The sequence below is a fragment of the Podarcis liolepis genome (genome assembly GCF_965112155.1).
Source record: "Podarcis liolepis genome assembly, chromosome: 13".
Lineage (NCBI taxonomy): Eukaryota > Metazoa > Chordata > Lepidosauria > Squamata > Lacertidae > Podarcis > Podarcis liolepis.
In genome coordinates, this window is record NC_139573.1 from 17,785,351 (window position 1) to 17,805,723 (window position 20,373).

At 47.7% G+C, this 20,373-nt stretch overlaps 2 protein-coding genes across 4 annotated transcripts; one reads left to right on the forward strand and one right to left on the reverse strand.

The window, feature by feature from the left end:
• Positions 1 to 1,308: 1,308 nt before the first annotated feature.
• Positions 1,309 to 8,580, reverse strand: PAGR1 (PAXIP1 associated glutamate rich protein 1). Of its 3 annotated transcripts, none has more exons than XM_083472144.1 (5): positions 8,413 to 8,580; positions 6,243 to 6,385; positions 3,521 to 3,917; positions 3,272 to 3,354; positions 1,309 to 1,698 (listed from the first exon to the last, which is right to left on the reverse strand). In XM_083472144.1, the coding sequence occupies exons 3-5, from the start codon at positions 3,913 to 3,915 to the stop codon at positions 1,514 to 1,516; spliced, it is 663 nt and encodes a 220-aa protein (XP_083328270.1). In that variant the 5' UTR covers positions 3,916 to 3,917; positions 6,243 to 6,385; positions 8,413 to 8,580; the 3' UTR covers positions 1,309 to 1,513. The 3 variants fall into 3 exon arrangements, with proteins under 3 accessions (XP_083328270.1, XP_083328269.1, XP_083328268.1); XM_083472143.1 differs by having other exon boundaries at positions 3,521 to 3,920; positions 8,329 to 8,580; XM_083472142.1 differs by having other exon boundaries at positions 3,521 to 3,920; positions 8,413 to 8,550.
• Positions 8,581 to 8,691: 111 nt separating this feature from the next.
• Positions 8,692 to 20,065, forward strand: KIF22 (kinesin family member 22). The gene is made up of 13 exons (XM_083472140.1): positions 8,692 to 8,859; positions 9,820 to 10,025; positions 11,374 to 11,501; positions 11,652 to 11,800; positions 12,797 to 13,237; positions 13,328 to 13,481; positions 14,318 to 14,423; positions 14,584 to 14,761; positions 15,592 to 15,712; positions 15,802 to 15,878; positions 17,152 to 17,355; positions 19,072 to 19,131; positions 19,913 to 20,065. Exons 2-13 carry the CDS (start codon positions 9,826 to 9,828, stop codon positions 19,946 to 19,948), a joined length of 1,854 nt encoding a protein of 617 aa, XP_083328266.1. The 5' UTR covers positions 8,692 to 8,859; positions 9,820 to 9,825; the 3' UTR covers positions 19,949 to 20,065.
• Positions 20,066 to 20,373: the final 308 nt, after the last annotated feature.

Genomic DNA, 20,373 nt, shown 5'->3' on the forward strand with positions numbered 1-20,373 from the left:
CTGCATGCGAGTTATTAAAATAATGGGTATGACTGTATGCATGGGAGGGGCGGGGAGAGAATTATTGGCGCAGGCCTCCACCATGACCAGAATACTGACACACAGAAGAAGACAAGTCCTTCTGCCTGCTTTTTACATCCATATGTTTTGCCTGCATCCCTATCTTGCCGGCTGCCACTTGGAATCTGTCTTGACAGCTTAAAACCCATCCACCCGGTTTCTGTGGCTGTAACCCAAAACACACTTGAGGGCTGCAATCCTAACCATATCTACTCAAAAGTAAGTCCCTTTGAACTCCATGGGGCTTGCTCCCACGTAAGTGGGGTTAGGATGCGGCCTTTACCCCACTGAGGGTAGGATTCAAACCAGTGGCTTCAAGTTATGAGAAAGGAGATTCCGACTAAACATCAAGAACTTTCTGACAGTAAGAGCTGTTCAGCAGTGGAACAGACTCCCTCGGGAGGTTCACTGCGGTTTTTAAAGCAGAGGTTGGATGGCCATCTGTCATGGATGCTGTAGTTGATTCCTGCATTGCCGGGTTAGACTAGATGACCCTCGGGGTCCCTTCCAACTCCACAATTCTACGATTCTATGGACACGGATAGACTTCCAAGTAAACATGCATTGTAAGTGACTTGGGGCATGCTTATTAGATTTCAATACCAGCTTCTAAAACGGTTTTTTAATAATAAGTGGCAGAAATCTGCTACAGGATTAGAAAGAAAAATCGCATCGCATTCCCATTTTTTTAAAAAAATTAAGAGACTTTGACTTGATCTGTTGAAGTCGGACATACCCAGTTCTCTTCCCTGTTCCTCCTGAACAAGCTTTTTCTGCACCTGCCAGAAAACATCTAACAAAGACATTTGCTTCCCAGTACATACAGTTCCAGGAGCAAGAGTTTCATTGCGTCCTCACCTGCCGCAGGAGGTGGGAAGAGAGAACAGCTTGCCACACACACACCTGCTCATGCTGCTTTCCTGGGTAGCAGTCCGCAAATTTTGGCTGGCTTTGATAGTCACAATGTGTATGTACCAGGAGCTCCTCCAACCAGTACTATCTGGTGTTGCTGTCCCTGATCTCGCATCCCTAAAGGCAGCATGAGTTCAGGAACAATCCCCTGCTCTCCCTCTCCAGGTCCAAGCGTGGGGCAGAGAGGTGAGGGGGTGGAGGTTTATCGCTGCAGGCGCCCTGTGCTTCGAAGGCCCTCCAAAGCCTTTGAAAGCAAAGCACCACTGTGGGGAAGACACTCTGTACTCTCACCAAACTCTTAAGGTCCTAAGAACAAAAACAAGAGAATTTAAGAAGTAAAAACAAACTCACTAGCTTTTATTTACACTCAAATAACCCAAAGCAAGTGCTTCCTGCCAGTCAGTGCAAGATGCAAACCAAAGTCCATTGTCTGACCCAATGGGTCCGTCCAGCAATTTCCTTCCCCTCGCAATGAACCCACGAGTCCACAGTTCCACTTGGCCTGAAAGGATTTAAAAAGGTCCCGTCGCCTCCACTGCACTCAGTATTTGCGCTGGCGCAGGAAGAGACCTGGTGGCCGTTTTGGAGTGGGTACGTCATCTGAGTCAAGGTCAAAGAGGTCTCGGCCCGTCTTCATTATCTGTTCCTCTAAGACTTTGTGGCGCTTCATATCTGACAGCACCTTGTCCATGCGAGCCTCCCTCTTTTGGCTCTTAGCTGAGGACCCTGAAAATAAAATAAACACCAGTGGATTCAGTGGGAAGTGTAAGTTGGGTCCAGGTTTTTTTAAAAGGAGAGGTAGGCTTCATATGCAAGGTGCCAGGAAACCATTATTCTTCCGTAAAGGTAAAGGGACCCGACAGTTAAGTCCAACCGCGAACGACTCTGGGGTTGTGGCGCTCATCTCGCTTTACAGGCTGAGGGAGCCAGCGTTTGTCCACAGAGAGTTTTTTTCCGGGTCATGTGGCCAGCATGACTAAGCTGCTTCTGGTGAAACCAGAGCAGCGCACAGAAACGCCGTTTACCTTCCCACCGAAGCGGTACCTATTTATCTACTTGCACTTTGACGTGCTTTCAAACTGCTAGGTGGGCAGGAGCAGGGACCGAGCAACGGGAGCTCACCCCATCATTGGGCCTCGAACCACCAACTTTCCGATCGGCAAGCCCTAGGCTCAGTGGTTTAGACCACAGCGCCACCCGCATCCCTTGTTCTTCCCTAACTAGATCCAAATCTACACTGTTTTCACAGCAGTAAGAGGGTCTGCATGTCCCTACATTTTGCATAGGTTTAAAGTTTCCCTATCTCTTCTTTGAGGAACTTTAAAGTATTTTGTAAACAGTTTTAAGGTTTTTTTCTCTCTAATTAAGTGGTGTATAAATTTTATCCAATAAATATACAAGCATGCTATGTAGGTCTTCCTGTCCATGCCCTTCTCCCTTTCCTAGGTTCCTGTCTAGACCAAGTGTGGAGAACCTTTGGCCCTCCAGATGATGCTGAACTACAGCTCCCATCATCCCTGCCCACTGGCCATGCTGGATGGGGCTGATGGGAGTTGTAGTCCAGCAAAATCTGGAGGGCCACTGGTTCTCCCTGCACCAGGTCTAGACAACAGAAAACTGTCAGCCAATTTGCCTTAACTTTTGTAGGGGAGTCTCACATGTTAAACCTCTTGGACAGAGGTAAGGGACTTCAGCCAGGATTCTCAGAGCAGTATTCTGGAGTCCTGGCATTTAATTAGGGATGGAAAATCTGGATCCAGAGCATTGTGGCATTTCTTCCAGCATGCCTGAAGAGAGCATTATATTTGTGGATCAGATTGCCTGACAGCCAGGCCTTGTGAGCACCTTCAAAGCCTTCCCCAAGTGAGAGGCTGACTTCCTTTTCAGAGAGGGACCCTTTTGAAAGCGCATTCAGGCCAGCTGACAGACAACCTTCGAAGGTCAGATGTCAGCAGGCCTGATCCAAACTTTCAAAGCACTACAAGAAGGAGAGGCGACCCTAACTTTTTTGAGGTGGGGGTGGATTGGTGGGTGGGCCAATGGTCCCCAGTTGAAGTGGGAGGAAGATTCCCTACCTCTTGGTTTGAGAGAGGGGTATCAGAATTGTGACAGAAGTAAGACAGAACAGGGTGCATGAGAGCATGATCTAAACCTTGAGGTTGCAAATGAGGCTCTTCAAAAGAGAACAAGGACAATCAAGCATGACTCCAGGATTCTCTGAAAAGTGTGTGTGTTTAGGGAGAAATCCAGTCATCACAATACAGCCAGGGTGGGCGGGTGGCTTTCCTTTTCAACATACCAGGAGTTCTTCGACGATTGATCATGGAGGTCTTAGGGGAAGCAGGCTCATCATCAAAGTCAAACTCCGTTGGCACGTGGGGCCTGCAGCAAAGAGAGAAAAATGGGAATCTGCCCAGCACCAGAGCCTGTAGCCCCTCCCTCCTTTCCTGTCACCAGCACCATCTCAGATTTTGGATCCTTCCCCAAACTCCCTTTTCAAGTCAAATATTACCCCTCTCCCCGCAAAAAGAAACACATGCGCTCTCACTTCTCTTCCTCCTCTTCTTCCTGGTTCTCCAGCTGCCCATCAGATTTATCCTCATCTTCGCTGTCAGGCTCTGGGGTGGGGTTGCGCCGGGGTAGGATCTCTGCCTGGATCTCTAGGGTCCCCTGGGCAGCAATGAGCTCATAGAGGCGCCGGATCTCCTCAGGGGGAGGCATCCAGCTGTCTGGGGACTCCAGTTCCTCATCGCTGCAGAGGACGCACCAGTCCTCCTCGGCCGATTCGTCTCCCTTCGCCGACTGCTCCCCATCTCTCTCCCCGGCTGCGCCATCTTGTTCCTCGGTGGTCGGAGGCAGCTCTGAGGCAGGCTCATCTTCCACTGCCAAGGACTGCATCCCCGAGGTGACTTCACCTTCCTCCACAGTGCTGGCCTCCTCCATGGCTGCTGGAGAGACAGAGGCCACAGAACTGAGAGAGGCAGGGCAAACAGCGGGACTTCAGGACCCTAACATAACTGGGCAAGGACCTGCCTGGTACCAGATGGCGGCCATCTTGGAAAACCCCTACAGCAAAATGTGAGCTAGCGTGGTTCAAGCAGCAGGAGTGTGGGTGGCTGGTTGTCCCTCGCCTGCAAGATTATCTTTCTCTTTTGGCATCAGAGACTCCTCTCCAAACTTTCACATCCTCCAATGAAAGTTTTCTTGGGAGCGCAGAGATGGGGCTCAAAAAGATGAATTGCCAGTGTTTCCAAACTAACACCTTAGATACACCTCTCATAGTTGCCTGTAGTTGAGGGAGTAGGGTTATCTGTCATGAAAAGTGTAGAGAAAAATTGTATGTCCTGGGAAGCCTTCTTAGGCCTCCTCTTTCTTGCTGCCTCTGCCAGCAAATTCAGAGACATCTTAGCTCTGTCTCTTAACACCTTTCAGATCAATAATCCCTTGATCTGCCCCAGCCTTCCCATAAATAATGAAGTGGAATTCGCCCCTGTTCAGAGGAAGCGCCCAGATAAAGATCTCTTTGAAGTTGCCAATTGTTATTCATTCTGCCATTCTGCTGCAAGAAAAACCAGGAAGCCTGTGGCTTATGCCAGGGTAAGAGCAAGGAGGGAGAGGCACAGAAGAGGAAGATGTCTCAGGATGCACGAACCAGACCTTATATCAGACTCCAGTCTGAGATGAATCAAGGTTCTGCTGGCGCATTTTTGCAAGCTCCGTATCGGAGAAGACCCTCCCACAGCTCCCAGTGTGGTCCCATTCCTGGTCAGGGGGGAAGACATGATGCCATGAGGAAAAAACCCCTTCCCTCCAAGATCGTAACTCAGAGATGCTCCATCCAGAGAACCTGTAGAATCAGGGAACCCCAAAAGCCCTACAGGATCCACCCCACACCCCAGATCTGGACGCAGACACCCTGACTTTGTGGTCTTATAACTTCATTAAGAGCAGCATAAGCCAGTCCAGAGCTTTACTCAGTCCTGAGGATCCAAAAATTTAACTCCTCCTGAGGGAGCTATGTTGCAGTAATGGTAATGGGAGAATTGATTACAAAAAGCACTAGGGGTGGGGTTCTGAAGTCCTGAAGTCCCTGCTTAAGACTTCAGAGACAAGCTCCTTACAATCAACTCTGAATGCTATGAAACTGCAAATACATACATATACTAGATAGGACGACAGTAGCAAGATGCGTCAGATAGCGTCAAGCCATAGTCAGTGTTCTCAACAGGTAAATCCATTCAGGAAGGCCATTCCCCCAGGTTAACTTCCAGATGAGACATCCTTGATTTGACTACCTGCCCAATCTCCCAATCCCTAGAAGCTCTCTCATTTTACCCAATCGCCTTTCTGACCCTCATGCTGGTTCCTTCTCACTGGTCACATTTTCAGTTCCACTTGACTCACTTTAGATCAGGGATGGGCAGCCTAAGGCCCATGGGCCATAAGCGGCCCACGGGGGGTTGTTTAACCGGCCCACGAGCCACCCCGGAACAAAGCCGTCTGCTTGGCGAGTCCCCGCGCGCTGCGCTAAAGTGGCGCAGCACGGTGCAGGCACTCGCTTCCGTGGAACCGGAAATTGCGTCTGTGCAGACACAGACGCCAGAAATCACGTCTGCACATCCACAGACACCGGAAATCCATCTGCGCAGATGCTGGAAATTGCAGGCATGATCCGGCCCATGGAGGGATCTCCGCTGGAGTGAACCGGCCCAGGCGAGGTAAACCTTGCCAACCCCTGCTTTAGATTAACAGTCCCCTGGGGTAGTGTGACCCTATTTGGGGGATCAGCTGGGTGGCAGTTTTATAAAGGGCCCCAAATATACATGTCTATTGTCCCCAAATTTAACATATCCTTTTCTCCCAGCAACCTGGTAAGCAGCTCACTAGCTCTTCAGCGTCAGTCTTCAGGCTTTTGATAACCCTGACTGGCATCATTAGACAGCTTCCTTGCTGTTCAGTACATTGGCTGTCAAGCCACAGACCTCGCTAGACAGCTCCACTGCCAAGCCCAGAAGACTGAGAATAGGCCAGCAGCCAAAGAACAGTTCTCTTGCCAGGAAACTCAGTTTTCCCTCTTCCTCGCTCTCACTGCACTTAGGCAATCAATATGATCCAGGAAGTTCTCCCACTGCAGTAAAGCTATATTCCGCAAACATTTAGTCCTTGGGCTCGTTCCTCACAGCTGCTCATAAGGACCTCCATTGTGGGTTTTTGTTTCTAGATGGCCCCGCAGACCCAAACATCACACTGGCCACAACAACAAAAAATACCTTTTATTAGGAGCCCAAGCAGGGGCAAAGATCAGCAGGAAGACCCTGCAGAAAGTCCCTTCCACTGGAGATCAAAATCGATATGCAGAGAAGTAATGTCTTCACAACTGCGGCTTCCTAAAGAGGATGGTCTCAGCCCAACCCTGCAGTGATTTAGAAGGCACAATATTACTTTTCACAAAAGCCCTTTAAGAAACTCAGACATATAAGCTCAGCGCCAAATGGCGCCTTAAACATGGGTTACGGTCGCCACAGCGGAATGTCTAGGCGCCATCCCCCCAATGAAATTTGTTATTATTATTCTTCATTTCATTTCTATATCACTTTATATTATGCATGTAAAGTAGGTGCTTTGCCCGAGCCACAGGCTCTCCCTCTCTTTCTCAGCTCAGTCCTTCCCTCCTGCAAAGTGGGTGAGGATGATACTGAGTTACCTTACTGGGCTACGTAAGGATTGCTACTAGAATAGCTAGATGACTGTATGTGAAGTACTTGAAAGCGTAATGCAGGTATTTAAAGCAATATCCTTTAATGCAAGGATGGGGAATTTGCGACCTTCCAGATGTTGCTGGATTATGGCTCCCATCATCCCTCACTAATGGCTCTGCTGGCTGAGGCTGATGGGAAGCCAACATCATCTACTCTACAGGGCAACAGGTTTCCCATCTCTGATTTAACGTAAGTAAACCACTCTCAGCTATCACACCAATAGAGCCAGTGTGGTGTAGTGGTTAAGAGCGGTAGATTTGTAATCTGGGGAACCGGGTTCGCGTCTCCGCTCCTCCACATGCAGCTGCTGGGTGACCTTGGGCCAGTCACACTTCTGTGAAGTCTCTCAGCCCCACTCACCTCACAGAGTGTTTGTTGTGGGGGAGGAAGGGAAAGGAGAATGTTAGCTGCTTTGAGACTCCTTAAAGGGAGTGAAAGGCGGGATATCAGATCCAAACTCTTCTCCTGCTTGGCAGGGGGTTGGACTTGATGGCCCTTGTGGTCTCTTCCAACTCTATGATTCCATGATTCAAAGCATAAACCAAATGCAAGGACAATATTGTTGAAAATGCAGCAAGCAAATAAAGTTACACACACATCAGCTTGGACATTCCAAGGAAAGCAGATAGTTTCAATGATCCCTGGCTTTAGCTTTCTTTCGGAGTAGAGATTGCTGGAGACCTGTGCCATTTTTTAAATATTTGGTTTATTCCCAAATATTCAGGTAGAGGATAGACGATGGAGGCAAACAATATAACCACTGCTGCCAGGCAAGGACCTTAAATCAGTTGTCCAGTGAGTGGAAGCTTCTACACTGTTCTCCCACTGTTTTCAGAAAGCTGTCATTTCATCACAGTTTCAAGCAGGAACCCCACCCCAACCCAGAACTAGAAGTTGCCAAACATGCCACTTTCCACAGCCTCTTAAATTTTCTTACAGAAAGTTAATGGTTGGGAGAAAAGCACTCCTAAGAGCTTCTACTGGTCATTCTGGACCCCCAACATACCTGATAGCAGCTATAATATTAAACTAACATTTCTTTCTTCTGTTGCTTTTATTTTTTTACTCCAGTCAAGAGCAATCAGGGCTTGGCATTCGGCCTATGCTATTTTTTATTTTTTTTAAAGAGAAGTGTCTTGACCATCCACTCTGGAGAAGAGCTGTGCAGCTAATTCCAAAGCTATATCCTTCTTTTAGTTAAGTATGACCATTTCTTACGGCCCATTGAGTTCAATGGCGGAGTTAAGTATGACGCATTTCTTACGGCCCATTGAGTTCAATGGCGGAGTTAAGCCCGAACAGCTACCCGTAAGTAAGTCACCCCACTGAGCACGGCATCTTGCTCTCTTGTGTTAATAAGTAAAAGAAGACATTGCACGAGGATTATACTTTTGCTACTGAAATCAATCAATCAATCCACGGCACTCCTAAAATGCTTAACTTCGGCTGGATCATGCTCAAAGTCAACTAAAAAAAGATCTGTTGTCTTGGGATCCTGCCCCCCACCCCTTTTAATTTTTTTAAAAAAGTCACTCTGCACATGCTCAAAGACACTTCATCGGATCATTTCTTCCACGGCTCGGCACTAAACATGAACCACGATCGGGGATTAAGTCTTGCGGGGGCTTCACCACGGCGGGTGGCCAGCGAGGGAAGGAAGGGAGGAGACTCGTTCACCCACCCGCCGCGGGTCTTATCCGGACCTCGAAGCTCGCGCGCTTCCCTGCCATGTCGTTTGCCTTCGCCCCGGACCAACCAAGGATCAAAAGCTGAGCGGCGCACAACCGATCACCCAAAACCAGCCCGCAAAAGCCGAGTGTAAGAACAATCGATCGCTGCTGTTGCTGCTTCCTGGAAAGGGGGGGGGGTACTCAAAAGTACCGGTCACTTTCTCAACTGCGCACGCGCCGCTTAAAAGGGAAGGGGGAGGGAAGCGGCCGCTTTTTCTCCGGCGGAACTTGTTCTAAGCGCAGGCGCAGTGACTAACGGCTGGGTCCTTCCCTCTCTTCGATTGGCCGCTTTCTCCTTCCTGGGGCGGGCTTAGCGCCAAATACAAACGAAGTCCGGGAGTTGCTCTGAGGCGATTTTGGGAGCGAGTGAAGGACCCGCCTGGGAAGGCGGGAGAGGGGTAAGTGGCCCCCCCGGTTGCGCCTCAGTTGCCGGTTGTGGCGAGCGGGCGGAGCGGGGTCACCGCTGTGTCCGCGGCCTGCTTTGGGGCTTCCCGTTGTGGTCACGCGGCTGGTCACCGCGAGAGCCTTTGTGCATAGAATCTGAAGGGTTGGAAGGGACCCCGGCGGTCATCTAGTCCAACCCCCTGCAATGCAGGGATCTCAGCTAAAGCATCCATGGCAGATGGCTTTAAAATCTCCACGGGAAGGAGAATCCACCAGCTCCCGAGGGAGACCTTTCAACCGTCGAAGAGCTCTTAGTGTCGGAAAGTTCTTCCTGGGGTTTAGTCGGAACCTCCTTTATTGTAACTTGAAGCCACTGGTTCGAGGCCTGCCCTCCAGAGCAGGAGAGAACGAGCTTGTTCCCTCTTCCATGAGATATTTGAAGATGGCTATCCTATCTCCTCTCAGTCTCCTCTTTTCCAGGCTAAACATACTCAGCATACTTCTACCACAGAAATTTGACAGAGTGGCCAGGATCCCGGATAATGTTTTACTGATTGCATTGCCTGGGCAGTCTGTCCATTCTTTTGAGATGGGAAATGCTTTAGTTCTAGAATCCAGGTCACAGGCCACCCTTTCCTGCACAAATGCGCCCTTAAGACAGGATTTGTAGGATTTGTAAGTGAAAGGACTTACAAGGAAATGGAGGGAATATTTAGAGACATTAGGAGCCAAGATGGTTTTTTGGGATTGTTTTGTGTGCTAAAATAATGTGTGATTTTCTCAGGGAATAGTTCTTAAAATTTGAAGGACAAAGGATTGGTTTTCTGTGGAATGCATGTGCATCCTAAAATTTTATATCTAGAACCACCCCAAAGGGGACCTTCAATAATGATCTCAGTTCACAGATGAGCTGGTGCGGAGTTTGGTGCTTCTTCTGGTACTTGTATCTCACCCTGCACTTTTTCTCTTCTTAGATATCAATGAAATCTTGTCAGCGATTAAGCCGTTATGAAGCCCAGCGAACCCCAAGCAATGCACCAGCTCGAGTTCGGGTTTGTGTGCGATTGCGGCCAAGTGTGGGAACAGGAGAGGGAAAGGAAGCCCCTTGTGTACGTGGCGTGGACTCCTGCTCCCTGGAGATCCTGAACGTGAGAAATAATATGGAGACAATGAAATACAAGTGAGTTGGGCAGAGAACGTTGGAAGAACCAGGCTTCGTGTAGGTTGTGGCCCTATGGTGCCCCTGTTTATGGTTTTTAACAGGGGCATTAGATGGAACTGAACAGAGTCTGGAGGAATAGCAGCCCTTCTCTTCTAGTATGAGAAGCAACAGAGGCCTTCCTCTTGGCCCCTCGCTGCCTTTTGTCTGTCTCCTTGCAACTGACAGGATAGGTATGGGAAACCACTGGCTTAAAACCACTGACTTAAAGTGACTGCTTCTGCCTTTTTTGCCACTGCTGTTTTTTGATTGTCTAGGCATGACGGGTTGCTACTGGATTGTTAACGGGCTCTGCATATGAACAAAGGAGGGAGAGATGGTGCCTGTATTCGTGCTGGGAAAAGTATTGGTTCAGTTGAGACCCCATCCCACCCTGATGTTATAAGAATTTTTAGGTCTTAGATATATAATAAATGTTCATAAATGTACCAAGCAAACACATACATAAATGTATAAACCACATGTCTGAAGCAGCACAGGAAGACAGTCCTGAAACCATTTTAACTCCCAAACTGACCAAATGTTTCTCTGCAAGGATGGAGAAAATGAAAAAAACCTTACCATTGTCTCAGGAATCAAGTAATTTCCATCATTTCAAAGGAATGGCCAGACTACCAGAAAAGGCAATCAGATAAGACATTATCAGATAACCTGGCAGACAGGAAAAACAACATTCAAATTTCTGTTGTAGACCACCTTTTCTGTGATGTAGGTATGATGTATCTGGTGGGGGGAGGGTCTGGAGCTCAAGGGCAAGGAATTTCAAAATAGATATATAAGGCCTTGTGCGCCATTGTTTGAGGTCCTCTTCTCTCCTGCATGTGGGGGAGCACCCTGTTGCAACAGTTAGTAAGATCAGGCTTACTAGCTGCTTTGCTTCTCAATATTCTCTGGTTGGTCTCTGTTATTTTCTCCTACTGATAGAAAAAGGTCAGTCCCTACCTTTCGTTCACATTTCCCTCACGATATATTGCTTGGTTGAAACAATTGATGTCATTTCAAAACTGGCTTTGGACAGTATAGCAATTTATTGCACAGCCCTAAATAGCACTCTGGTTTCCAACAGGCATCTGGTTGGCCACTGTGAGAACAGGATGCTGTGTCATTGCCCTGATCCAGCAGGGCCGTTCCTAGGTTGATAATAGTCTGTACAACATGAAGAATGGGGGTGTGCTAGGGGGGGGGAAAGCTCCTAAGGGACATCTGCCACTCCTTCTGCAAAGCCTCCTGTTACTTATCCCTGCTGTAGAAATTGCTGAACTTTTGGAGAAGCCAGCAGGCCTCAGTCCCACTTCTCTATTCCCACCAGATTTGACGCTTATTACAGTGCAACGGCCACGCAGTATGATGTCTACATGGGGTCAGTTCAGCCTATCTTGCACCATCTGCTGGAAGGGCAGAATGCCAGCATCTTGGCGTATGGGCCTACCGGAGCAGGTGACTATAAAGCAGTGCACAAAGGGATGAACCCAACCTAGAGTTGCTGGGGATCGGCAGGTGGACTAGGGCTTGGAATTAGGCTGAGGGAGGACGCGATGGTTTTTCCTCTCTCCACATCTCTTTTGTTCCCCCTCCCTAAAATGGCAGGGAAGACGTACACCATGTTGGGGAGTCCGGAGCAGCCGGGGGTGATTCCAAGAGCAGTTCAGAATCTCTTGCAGATGACAAGGGATGCTTCGGGGGATCAGCGGAAGTACTCGGTCTCTATGTCATACCTGGAAATCTACCAAGAGAAGGTAACGGGTGCTGGATAAAATACGTAAGAGGGGAAAACTGAGCCTAGTATATAAGAATGGTGGGGTCTTTGGGGAAGAAAGCAGCTTAGAACAAGATGGGGCTGAGGAGCCAGGGGTATTGGGGAGAGCATGACCTAATTAGACTACAACAAGTGATACTGGCAACAGATTTGCACACACTCTGGCCTCCTTTTTTGTTGTATTGAAGACTGGCAGTGTTTTGAGCCCTGGGAAGTTTGTTAATGTGACCAGAACTCCATCCTGTTCCCAGTTGGTATTTAGGAGATCAGTGTGTCATCTGCTGCTAGTCTGATCTGGAGAGGGTCCCGCCTCAGTGCCTGCTGATGCTGTCACATGTGTGCTCTGGCCCTGCTTGAAGATCGGTGCTTGAAGAACTGAGGCATTGCTGATGGGAATGGGGAAAGAGACTGGGCAGCTGCTTCAAAAGCAAGCCGAAATGGCTGCAAAGGGGGAGAGAAGAAAGGAAAAAGCAGTAGAAGGGCAGGGAAGACAAATGGAGTAAGGCAGGATATTGCCAGACTGTAGCTTCCATCTTCCCTGACCATTGGGCATGCTGAGGGAAGTTGGAGTCCTACAAGCTCTGGAGGGCCTTAAGTTATTTATCCTTGGGGGAAGCAGACAGACTGGAGCCTGGGTAGGAGGAGAATGATTGAATGCAAGTGGAGAAAAGACAGGGAGGAGGGGGAAATTTGGAGGAGTGAACAGAGCGTGGCATGGAAGTTAGATGGAGACTAAAGGTGATGAGCCAGAAGTGCCCAGGAGAAAGGAGGTCTCTTACAGAGGAGGGCAGGAGGTGAACTAGAGAACTTATTCAGTGTTTGCAGAAGGCTGGATTTGCATTCTGCTTGATCAAACCACACAATCTGTTCAAGTAAACTTACGTTGTTCTCCATGTGCTTCTGAGAAGCCAGGGGATTTAAGTGAGGTGGGGTTTGAGGTGCCACCTGGACCAACACTAGTCTGCTTGTTCCCCAGGTCTTGGACCTTCTAGAGCCTTCCCTCCGTGACTTGCCAATCCGGGAAGATCAAAACCACCACATTCTGGTGCCTGGTCTGACGGAGAGAGAGATAACCAGCTTCTCAGACTTTGAGAAACATTTCTTGCCTGCCAGCAGCAACCGTACAGTGGCATCCACACAGCTGAATAATCGCTCGAGCCGCAGTCACGCTGTCCTGCTGGTGTACGTGAGCCAGACCCGGGGCTGGCCTCCATATGCCCAGCGGGCTGCCAAGCTTTGCCTTATCGACTTAGCCGGCTCGGAAGACAACCGGCGGACAGGCAACAGAGGGGTGCGCCTGAAGGAGAGCGGGGCCATCAACACATCACTCTTTGTGCTTAGCAAGGTGGTGGATGCCCTCAACAAGGGGCTGCCTCGCGTACCCTACAGAGACAGCAAACTCACTCGCCTTCTGCAGGTAGTTGGGGTGCCTGGCTTCATTGGTGGGGCTGTGGATTTGGGAAGAGCTGCGTTTTATTTTACTGAGCATATTTCTCTTTCCTTAAAGGATTCCTTGGGTGGTAGTGCTCACAGCCTGATCATTGCAAATATCGCCCCTGAGAGGAAGTACTACTTTGAAACGCTCACAAGCCTTAACTTTGCTGCCAAATCCAAGCAAGTGGTGAACAAACCCTTCACGCAAGAAACTCTGCTGGATGTTGGTGAGGAAGGGAGCCGGCCAGAAATTCAGCAGAAGTGGGGCAAAACAAGGTTTTTTGGGTAGAAAGGAAGGGCAGGATTCTTGGGCTGCCCCGGAGCAGAGTGGGGTGTAGTATACAGATTCACTGCCCCAGATTTCTTTATCATGGTTCAGATACATATACAGTAAAGCCATTCATGGTCGGTCCTTTTCATCAGTGACCAGCTGAGTCCTGTCAGAACCAGTCTGTGTCTTGCAGTCGTCTGGGGAGGAGGGTCTGCTTTGGATTCCTGTGCCTACTGAGATTATGTGAGTGGTGTCAAGGGTTTGGGCCTCTTCAGTGGTGGCACCCAGATTTTGGAACACCTTCCCCAGGTCCATGTTTTAGGTATCAAGTAAAAACATTTTTGCCCTTGCTGTCTTTATCTTAAGCTGCTTTTATAGGGTGGATACGTTTACACTTACGTTGTGTTTTTAGTTCTGTTTTGTGATTGTGGCTCCCCCCCCCCAGGGTATTTTTTGAAAAACATTTTAATATCAATTAAGTTATTCTGATATGTAGCTTGTAAGCTGATGGTTTGTAAGGTGACTTGAAATGCTTTTGATAAGGCTGGGATATTTTTCACAATTTATTCTTTGTTGCCATCCCACCACTGGGGATACAAATCATTCCAAGGCACTTTACCAGTAACTTTGTAATAAAATTACAACGAAGACTCTCCAAACAAAACAGGATCCTTTCTGCAGCCCAGTTGGTGGTAGGTGGCCCAGTGGTAGTGAAGGTGGACAGTCCAGGTGGAGCAGGCTCCAAGGTCCAATAAACACATCAAATGAATTAAAAACATCCTCCCCACACAGAAGCATCGAAAAGACCATGCCCATCTTCCAGTGATGCAGGCCCTGAAGCCAAGAGACCTTGTCCAGAGGAGGAACAGCCCAGCTTGGTTGAAGAGAAGCCATTCAGGTGAGACATCAAACATTTTATAGTCTTTGGTGAAGGGGCAAGCAGTGCTTCTGTGGTGCAGTCAAATTCTCTCCTGCCACTCCACCCTTAAAGCGCTGAGCAGCTCTCTCTGGCTTGTTAGAAAAGGTAGGCCCTACTTTCTGGTCTCTTTCCCCACCAGTTCCTTGCTGCCAATGGAGAATCTTGAGCCGGCCTTGGCTGAAAAGCTGCTGCACTTGGAGGCCTTGGAAACACAGCAGGCTGGGGCAGAGAGTTGTGCGTTGCCCCTCCTCAACACCCCACGCAGCGAGCGGCTGGAATTCCGGAGGCTGCTGGAGGAGACTCGGCGTGAGCTGCAGGTGAAGGGTTTGTTCTTTATGTTCCACCGTGATCCCTCAAAGACTGCAATGGGCTACTTCCCGTAAACAAACACAATGCCTTGTTTATTGCACGGTCTGCGGGTTTCATTTGTTGATTAAATTTTTAAATTTCTATGTGTGGTTACTATGTTTCTTCCCTTACAGCAGCACATTTTTCTTAAAGGTTCTGAAGTGAGTGGCAGGCAGTAAATAGAGCAGTTAATGGGTGGATCCAAGGACTGAAAAATATGAAAGGGGCAGGAAAAGTGCACTAAAGGGAAAGTGAGGGAACAGCAGCTCTTTTTTTTTAGGACTCCAGGGATTCCTTTTGCCTGGTGTCCAAACAACTTGCTTATCAATCACAGCTCCAATTTCATTCATTGCCTACAAACAATGATGGGCAAGAGCAGCCAAGCTGGTTCAAATAATTACCTGCACATTTTGCTTCTTAGGTTTTTTTCTAGGAGGGCTATTGTTGGTGTTGTTGTTTTAAACTCAGGAGGCCCTGCCTGGGGTGCCAGTGAAGCCTTTGCCAGGGCAACTCTGGTTAAGCCAATGGCTCCAATGTAAAGGCCATCTTTGAAGGAAGAAAGAGATGTAGCGCTAAGTAAATCCTGTAGGAGGGGATTCTTATATAAATTGAACTGTGTCCATCTTGCACTGAGAACCTGCTTCATTATGGCCCTGGCAGTTTATACGGTTGGCACCGCAATACGATCCTTGTTGGGCTGGGAACCTGATGGCCGCCCCACACATGCCTGGAGGTCACCGAACACACACCCTGTTCCCTCCATCTGAATCTGCTTATTATGTTCTTCCTTTCCCAACAGAGGCTTAAGAAGAAGCAGCTGGAAATGGAAACCAAGGTTCTGCAGGACAAAGAGCATGGACGTGGTTCATGGGTGCCTGCCAAATGCCAAGGAACAGCAGTGGTATTGCCCTTCCAGCAAGGTAAAAGGGCGCTGGGTCTGGAAAGCAGGACTCCCTTTTCATGCTCATCCCTCCTATGACATCACAGCTCTCCTTCCTTACCTCTCCAGTGCAGCACCTGGAGAACTCTGAGAACGAAGATAGCATCATCATTGTAAAGCAAAAGAAGGGAGGTCGAAAGAAGAAGGTGCGTAAGGGGGTTTGTTGAACTTGGGGCTGGTGATGGTTAACAGGTGTATATACCACTTAGGTTTTTGAGGCAGTTTACAAACATGGTTTAATAAAGTTATATATGGATTCCGCCTGGGCAGGCTTTCCCTGTAGATCTTCTGCCCTAGAACAAAGAACAGATTCCCTTAACTATTGCCTGTTGTTGGTTCATGTTCAGACTGCCTCAGTCTTAGCAGTACAGCAAAGATCAAGCCTTACCCAGAAGGATACACATCTGCCCTCACCCACACACCATGTTTCTGGATCAAATCTGGGAGTGGAACAGGTAGCAGTAGCCAGATCAGAAAAATCAGGGCTGTTCCTGCTGACCACATGCTTTTCCTCCCCTTCCCTGTTTTAAGCAATTTAAATTCTTACGGGTAAGCTTGGTGGGAAGCAGCCTGAAATGGTTTATTCCAGGAGCAGAAAGAAAGTAGCTTTGCAAGTGTCTTGAGGGAGCCAGATCAAAGTTCTGGACTCACTGCCTCAGACCAGCAGTCTCTCTCTCAGCTGTTAGGCCCAGAACTCGCCCTGTCCAGCTGCCTCACTGGAGACTGAACTTGGAGCATGGGCTGAATTGGTGCTTTTCAAACTTTGCATGTTGCCAAGCATGCAGCAGAACACACATTGCAGAGGATCCTGGAGGATGGTCTAGACCAGGGGTCGGCAAGATTTTTGGGGGGTGGGCCGGTTCACTGTACCACAAACTTGGTAGGCCTCAGTGCATGTGTGTGAGCACTGACACAGATCCACAGAACTGGCAATGGGCTGGTTCCGGGAGGCCCATGGGCTAGAACCAGCCCATGGGCCTTAGGTTGCCTACCCCTGGTCTAGACCATCAGCCTGAGAGAAGTGATTTTTGTAAGCCTCTCTGAGAGTGCGGTCAGCTATAGGGCAGGGTTATAAATACTATAAACAAGGGGGCTCCGGCAGTTTCCAGTGGACCTGCTTTAGGGACATGGCTCTCAGCAGATTCCAAAAACCCTGACCCAGGCCTGTGAAACAAGAGAAGGTAAACTCAGCAGTGGCAGTTGTCCGTCTTATCTTCTGGAGAACTTTATTTTGCATGCCTGATATCTCATTGAAGAACCCCTGAGAAGTAAAAGGCGAAAGATTTATACGATCTGAGGAGAAGCTAGGGTATGTTTGTGATTGGTGGATTCAGTGAAAGAATATGAGATGAGGGCCAGTCAGGAAACAGACAGGTGTGACACCACACCACTTCTTTTTATGATGCATGCTATATCCAGGATTCGGCCCCTGGCTCTGAAAACAAGGTTCCCTCTGAGTGGGAGATGGTGCTTCAGCCTGAACTGATGGCCCGCACCAAGGAGAACATCCTGGCAATCCTGAACACAGGCTCTGTGAAGGATCTCATGGCCCTGCACCAGATTGGCAAGAAGAAGGCGAATCGCATTGTGGCCTGGAGAGGAGAGCACGGGTCCTTTGAAAAGGTAAGTGGGCTCTGAGGGCAGAGCTGCTCTTCCATTGTTTGAGGTGTGTGCAGGTACAGCTACTGTGCAGAGGAAATTAATCTTCAGGTAGGAGGTAGGCCATGCAAGGCTTTAACACGTTCAGACCTGGCTCAAGTTCAGAGCGCTGAAGTCTAGTGGGCAGAGCATTAAGTCTTGGAGGACTCCTGCTTTAGCCTTTAGCTCAGCAGGGAGCCTTGGAGTTTGGAATACTGTCCCATTATCAAATCTGGGAGGGGAAGGAAGCAGCACCCTATTCTTGTAAGAAATGGGTTGGAATAAAGGTCCATCTAGTCTAATGTTTTTGTAGCAAGCCAGAAGCTTCTAGGAAGCCCACCAGCACAGCACAAAAGCAATATTTTCTCCCCAGCAGTTAGAATTGGGAGGCTGATAATAATAATAATAATAATAATAATAATAATAATAATAATAATAATAATAATAATAAATAATAATAATAAATTTATTATTTGTACCCCACCCATCTGGCTGGGTTTCCCCAGCCACTCTGGGCGGTTCACAATAGTATATTAAAAACATAAAACATCAAAAACTTCCCTAAACAGGGCTGCCTTCATATGTTCTCTAAAAGTCAGGTACAGTGGTGCCTCGCAAGATGAAAAGAATTCGTTCTGCGAGTCTTTTCGTCTTGCAATGTTTTTTGTCTTGCGAAGCACGGTCCGTCGCAACTGCGCCTCTTCAAGCGGCTTTAAAAAAAAGAGCGCAAGACGTTTTCGTCTTGCGAAGCAAGCCCATAGGGAAATTCGTCTAGCGAAGCAACGCAAAACCGAAAAACCCTTTCGTCTAGCGAGTTTTTCGTCTTGCGGGGCACCACTGTAGTTGTTTATTTCTTTGACATATGATGGGAGGGCGTTCCACAGGGTGGGCGCCACTACCGAGAAGGCCCTCCGCAGAATGCTGCAGTGTGATTACTGACAGGAGTGAGGCCTTGTCAGTGGGTAAAACCTGTGCTTGGAGATCTGTACTGGTTGCCGATTTCCTACCGGGCCAAGTTCAAGGTGCTACTAGTAGTATATAAAGGCACTTAACAACTTGGGACCAGTTTACCTACAAGATCATCTTGCCCCACATATTTCAATTGGTAGTGCTAAGCTGCCACATAATACCTGTTCTGCATTTGTAAGAACCTGATTGTTTAGTGTGGCAGCGTCTGCACTTTGGAACTCCCTGCCTTCTGAGATCAAGAAGTGCCTTCACTGTATTCTTTGGCGCTTGCTAAAAACATTCTTGTTTAGGCAAGCCTACCCAGATGCTTAGGAAGTTGAGGTAATGTTAATCTGTTTTAGTATTTTAACCTTTGTATGCTTTACAGTAGGGTTGTGGATATTTCTCCATTTTCTTGTTTTATCTTTTTGTAAACCACTTTGAGGTTGCAATTTTTAAAAAAATCAAGTGGTGTATAAATTTTATGAAATATATAATAAATATTACCTTTGAATGTGGAGGTTTCATTTGGATACTGTGGCCAATTGTTGACAGAGACTGGAAATGCCAGATGCTGAGGTAAAGCAAAATGCTCTACTACTGTAGTACATATTGCTATTCCCTCAGAATATTTTTTTTGCTGTAGACCTGAGATCTATGGATGAGGGGTGGTATACAAATTTAATAATTAAGTATCTCCATGACTTTGCAACTTTGCGTAACCTACACATTTCTCCTTCCTCCTTTTCTCAGGTAGAGGACCTTGGGAAAGTTGAAGGCATCTCCGCCAAACAAGTAGCTTCTTTTCTGAAGGTGTGTATTTAATTCAGTTCCGTCACTGTGGCTATAAGCTTATCTGCAGTAGAGTCCATCACATTTGATGAATGGAATGCTATCCTCGGATGGCAGATGAATAGGTAGAGAGGGGAAAGTGTAAACAGAAGTGTAAGTTTGTCATGAAATGCAAGGGGCACAGCAGCCTAGTAGCTTAATGTACAGCGACAGAAGTTGCTATCCAGAACTTTTTCTGCCTGTTCCTTGGGAAACGAGTAAAAAAAGCCTGCCTCTTTTGAGCTTGGCAGACTGGCAAGTGTGGGATCAGTCTGTCTCCCTTCTTCATTTCCCTCCTTCTCTCAGAGCCAGCATAGAAATCAAGTAGGCTGGTGGGGGATGATTTGCTTCACCCCCCTCATATCACTCCATCCTTCAATCAACCAACCTACATTATTATACTGGCCACAAAAGAAAGCTCATTCCTCTGCAGCCAACATAGAATGCAGATTAGTGGGTCCCTACCTTCTCCACCAGCCAGCTTGCTAGCCTGAATGAAATGTCTTATTGCCTGTGGCACCTTTTTGCCTACCTCACGCCTTCCAGATGTCCAAAATAGGCACCAGGCTGGTGAAAGCTGGCCTGTGGTGTCCAAGTGAGTTTTTAAAACGCAAGGCCGAGATACAGGTTGTGATAATTCTTTGTTAAAGCTTAAATGTATGCATTGTAATCTGGTATGCACTGGATTTAAAAGGTGCTAATGTTACAAATAACGTAGGAATTAAAATTCTTGCTCTTCTCTCTCCCCTACCCACTTTCCTAGGTAAATATCCTGACCAACATTGGAAATCTTCAGTAACTGGATTGGTTCTGGAAAGCATCTACATTGATTTTTATTACAAATGACTTGGGTTTTTATTCTATTTTAGCTTTGGTGCATTTAAATATATTAAGCATATAAAAGTAGTACAGAAAACTTGTACATCTCAAATGGTTATTTTATATTGCCGCCACCAACTTCCTACTTTTGGTTACAAAAAGAAAGAAAAAAGAGCCCTGCTGGATTGTAACAAAAGCCTATCAAGTGTAGTATCCTCTTCTTGCAGTGGGCGTGCAGGGGCCTGTGAGATACCTGCAACAGCAACTGTCTGCACCTTGATTCCCAGCGAATAATAGTCAGAGGCATGCTTCCTTTTGACACTGGAAGTAGTAGATATCCCTTGTGGCTAGTTGTCACTGATAGCCTTATCATCCATGAATTTGTCAAATTCCATTTAAAACCAT

Bases quoted from the DNA above. Each gene is read 5' to 3' on its own strand.
- PAGR1 (XM_083472144.1), bottom strand. From the start codon at position 3,915: ATGGAGGAGGCCAGCACTGTGGAGGAAGGTGAAGTCACCTCGGGGATG. The intron at 3,355-3,520 runs GTGAGAGCGCAT...TCTTTGCTGCAG, and splicing joins GAAGAAGAGGAGGAAGAGAA to GCCCCACGTGCCAACGGAGT. The intron at 1,699-3,271 runs GTATGTTGAAAA...TTTTATTTTCAG, and splicing joins CAATCGTCGAAGAACTCCTG to GGTCCTCAGCTAAGAGCCAA.
- KIF22 (XM_083472140.1), top strand. From the start codon at position 9,826: ATGAAATCTTGTCAGCGATTAAGCCGTTATGAAGCCCAGCGAACCCCA. The intron at 11,801-12,796 runs GTAACGGGTGCT...CTTGTTCCCCAG, and splicing joins TGGAAATCTACCAAGAGAAG to GTCTTGGACCTTCTAGAGCC. The intron at 14,762-15,591 runs GTGAAGGGTTTG...CTTTCCCAACAG, and splicing joins AGACTCGGCGTGAGCTGCAG to AGGCTTAAGAAGAAGCAGCT.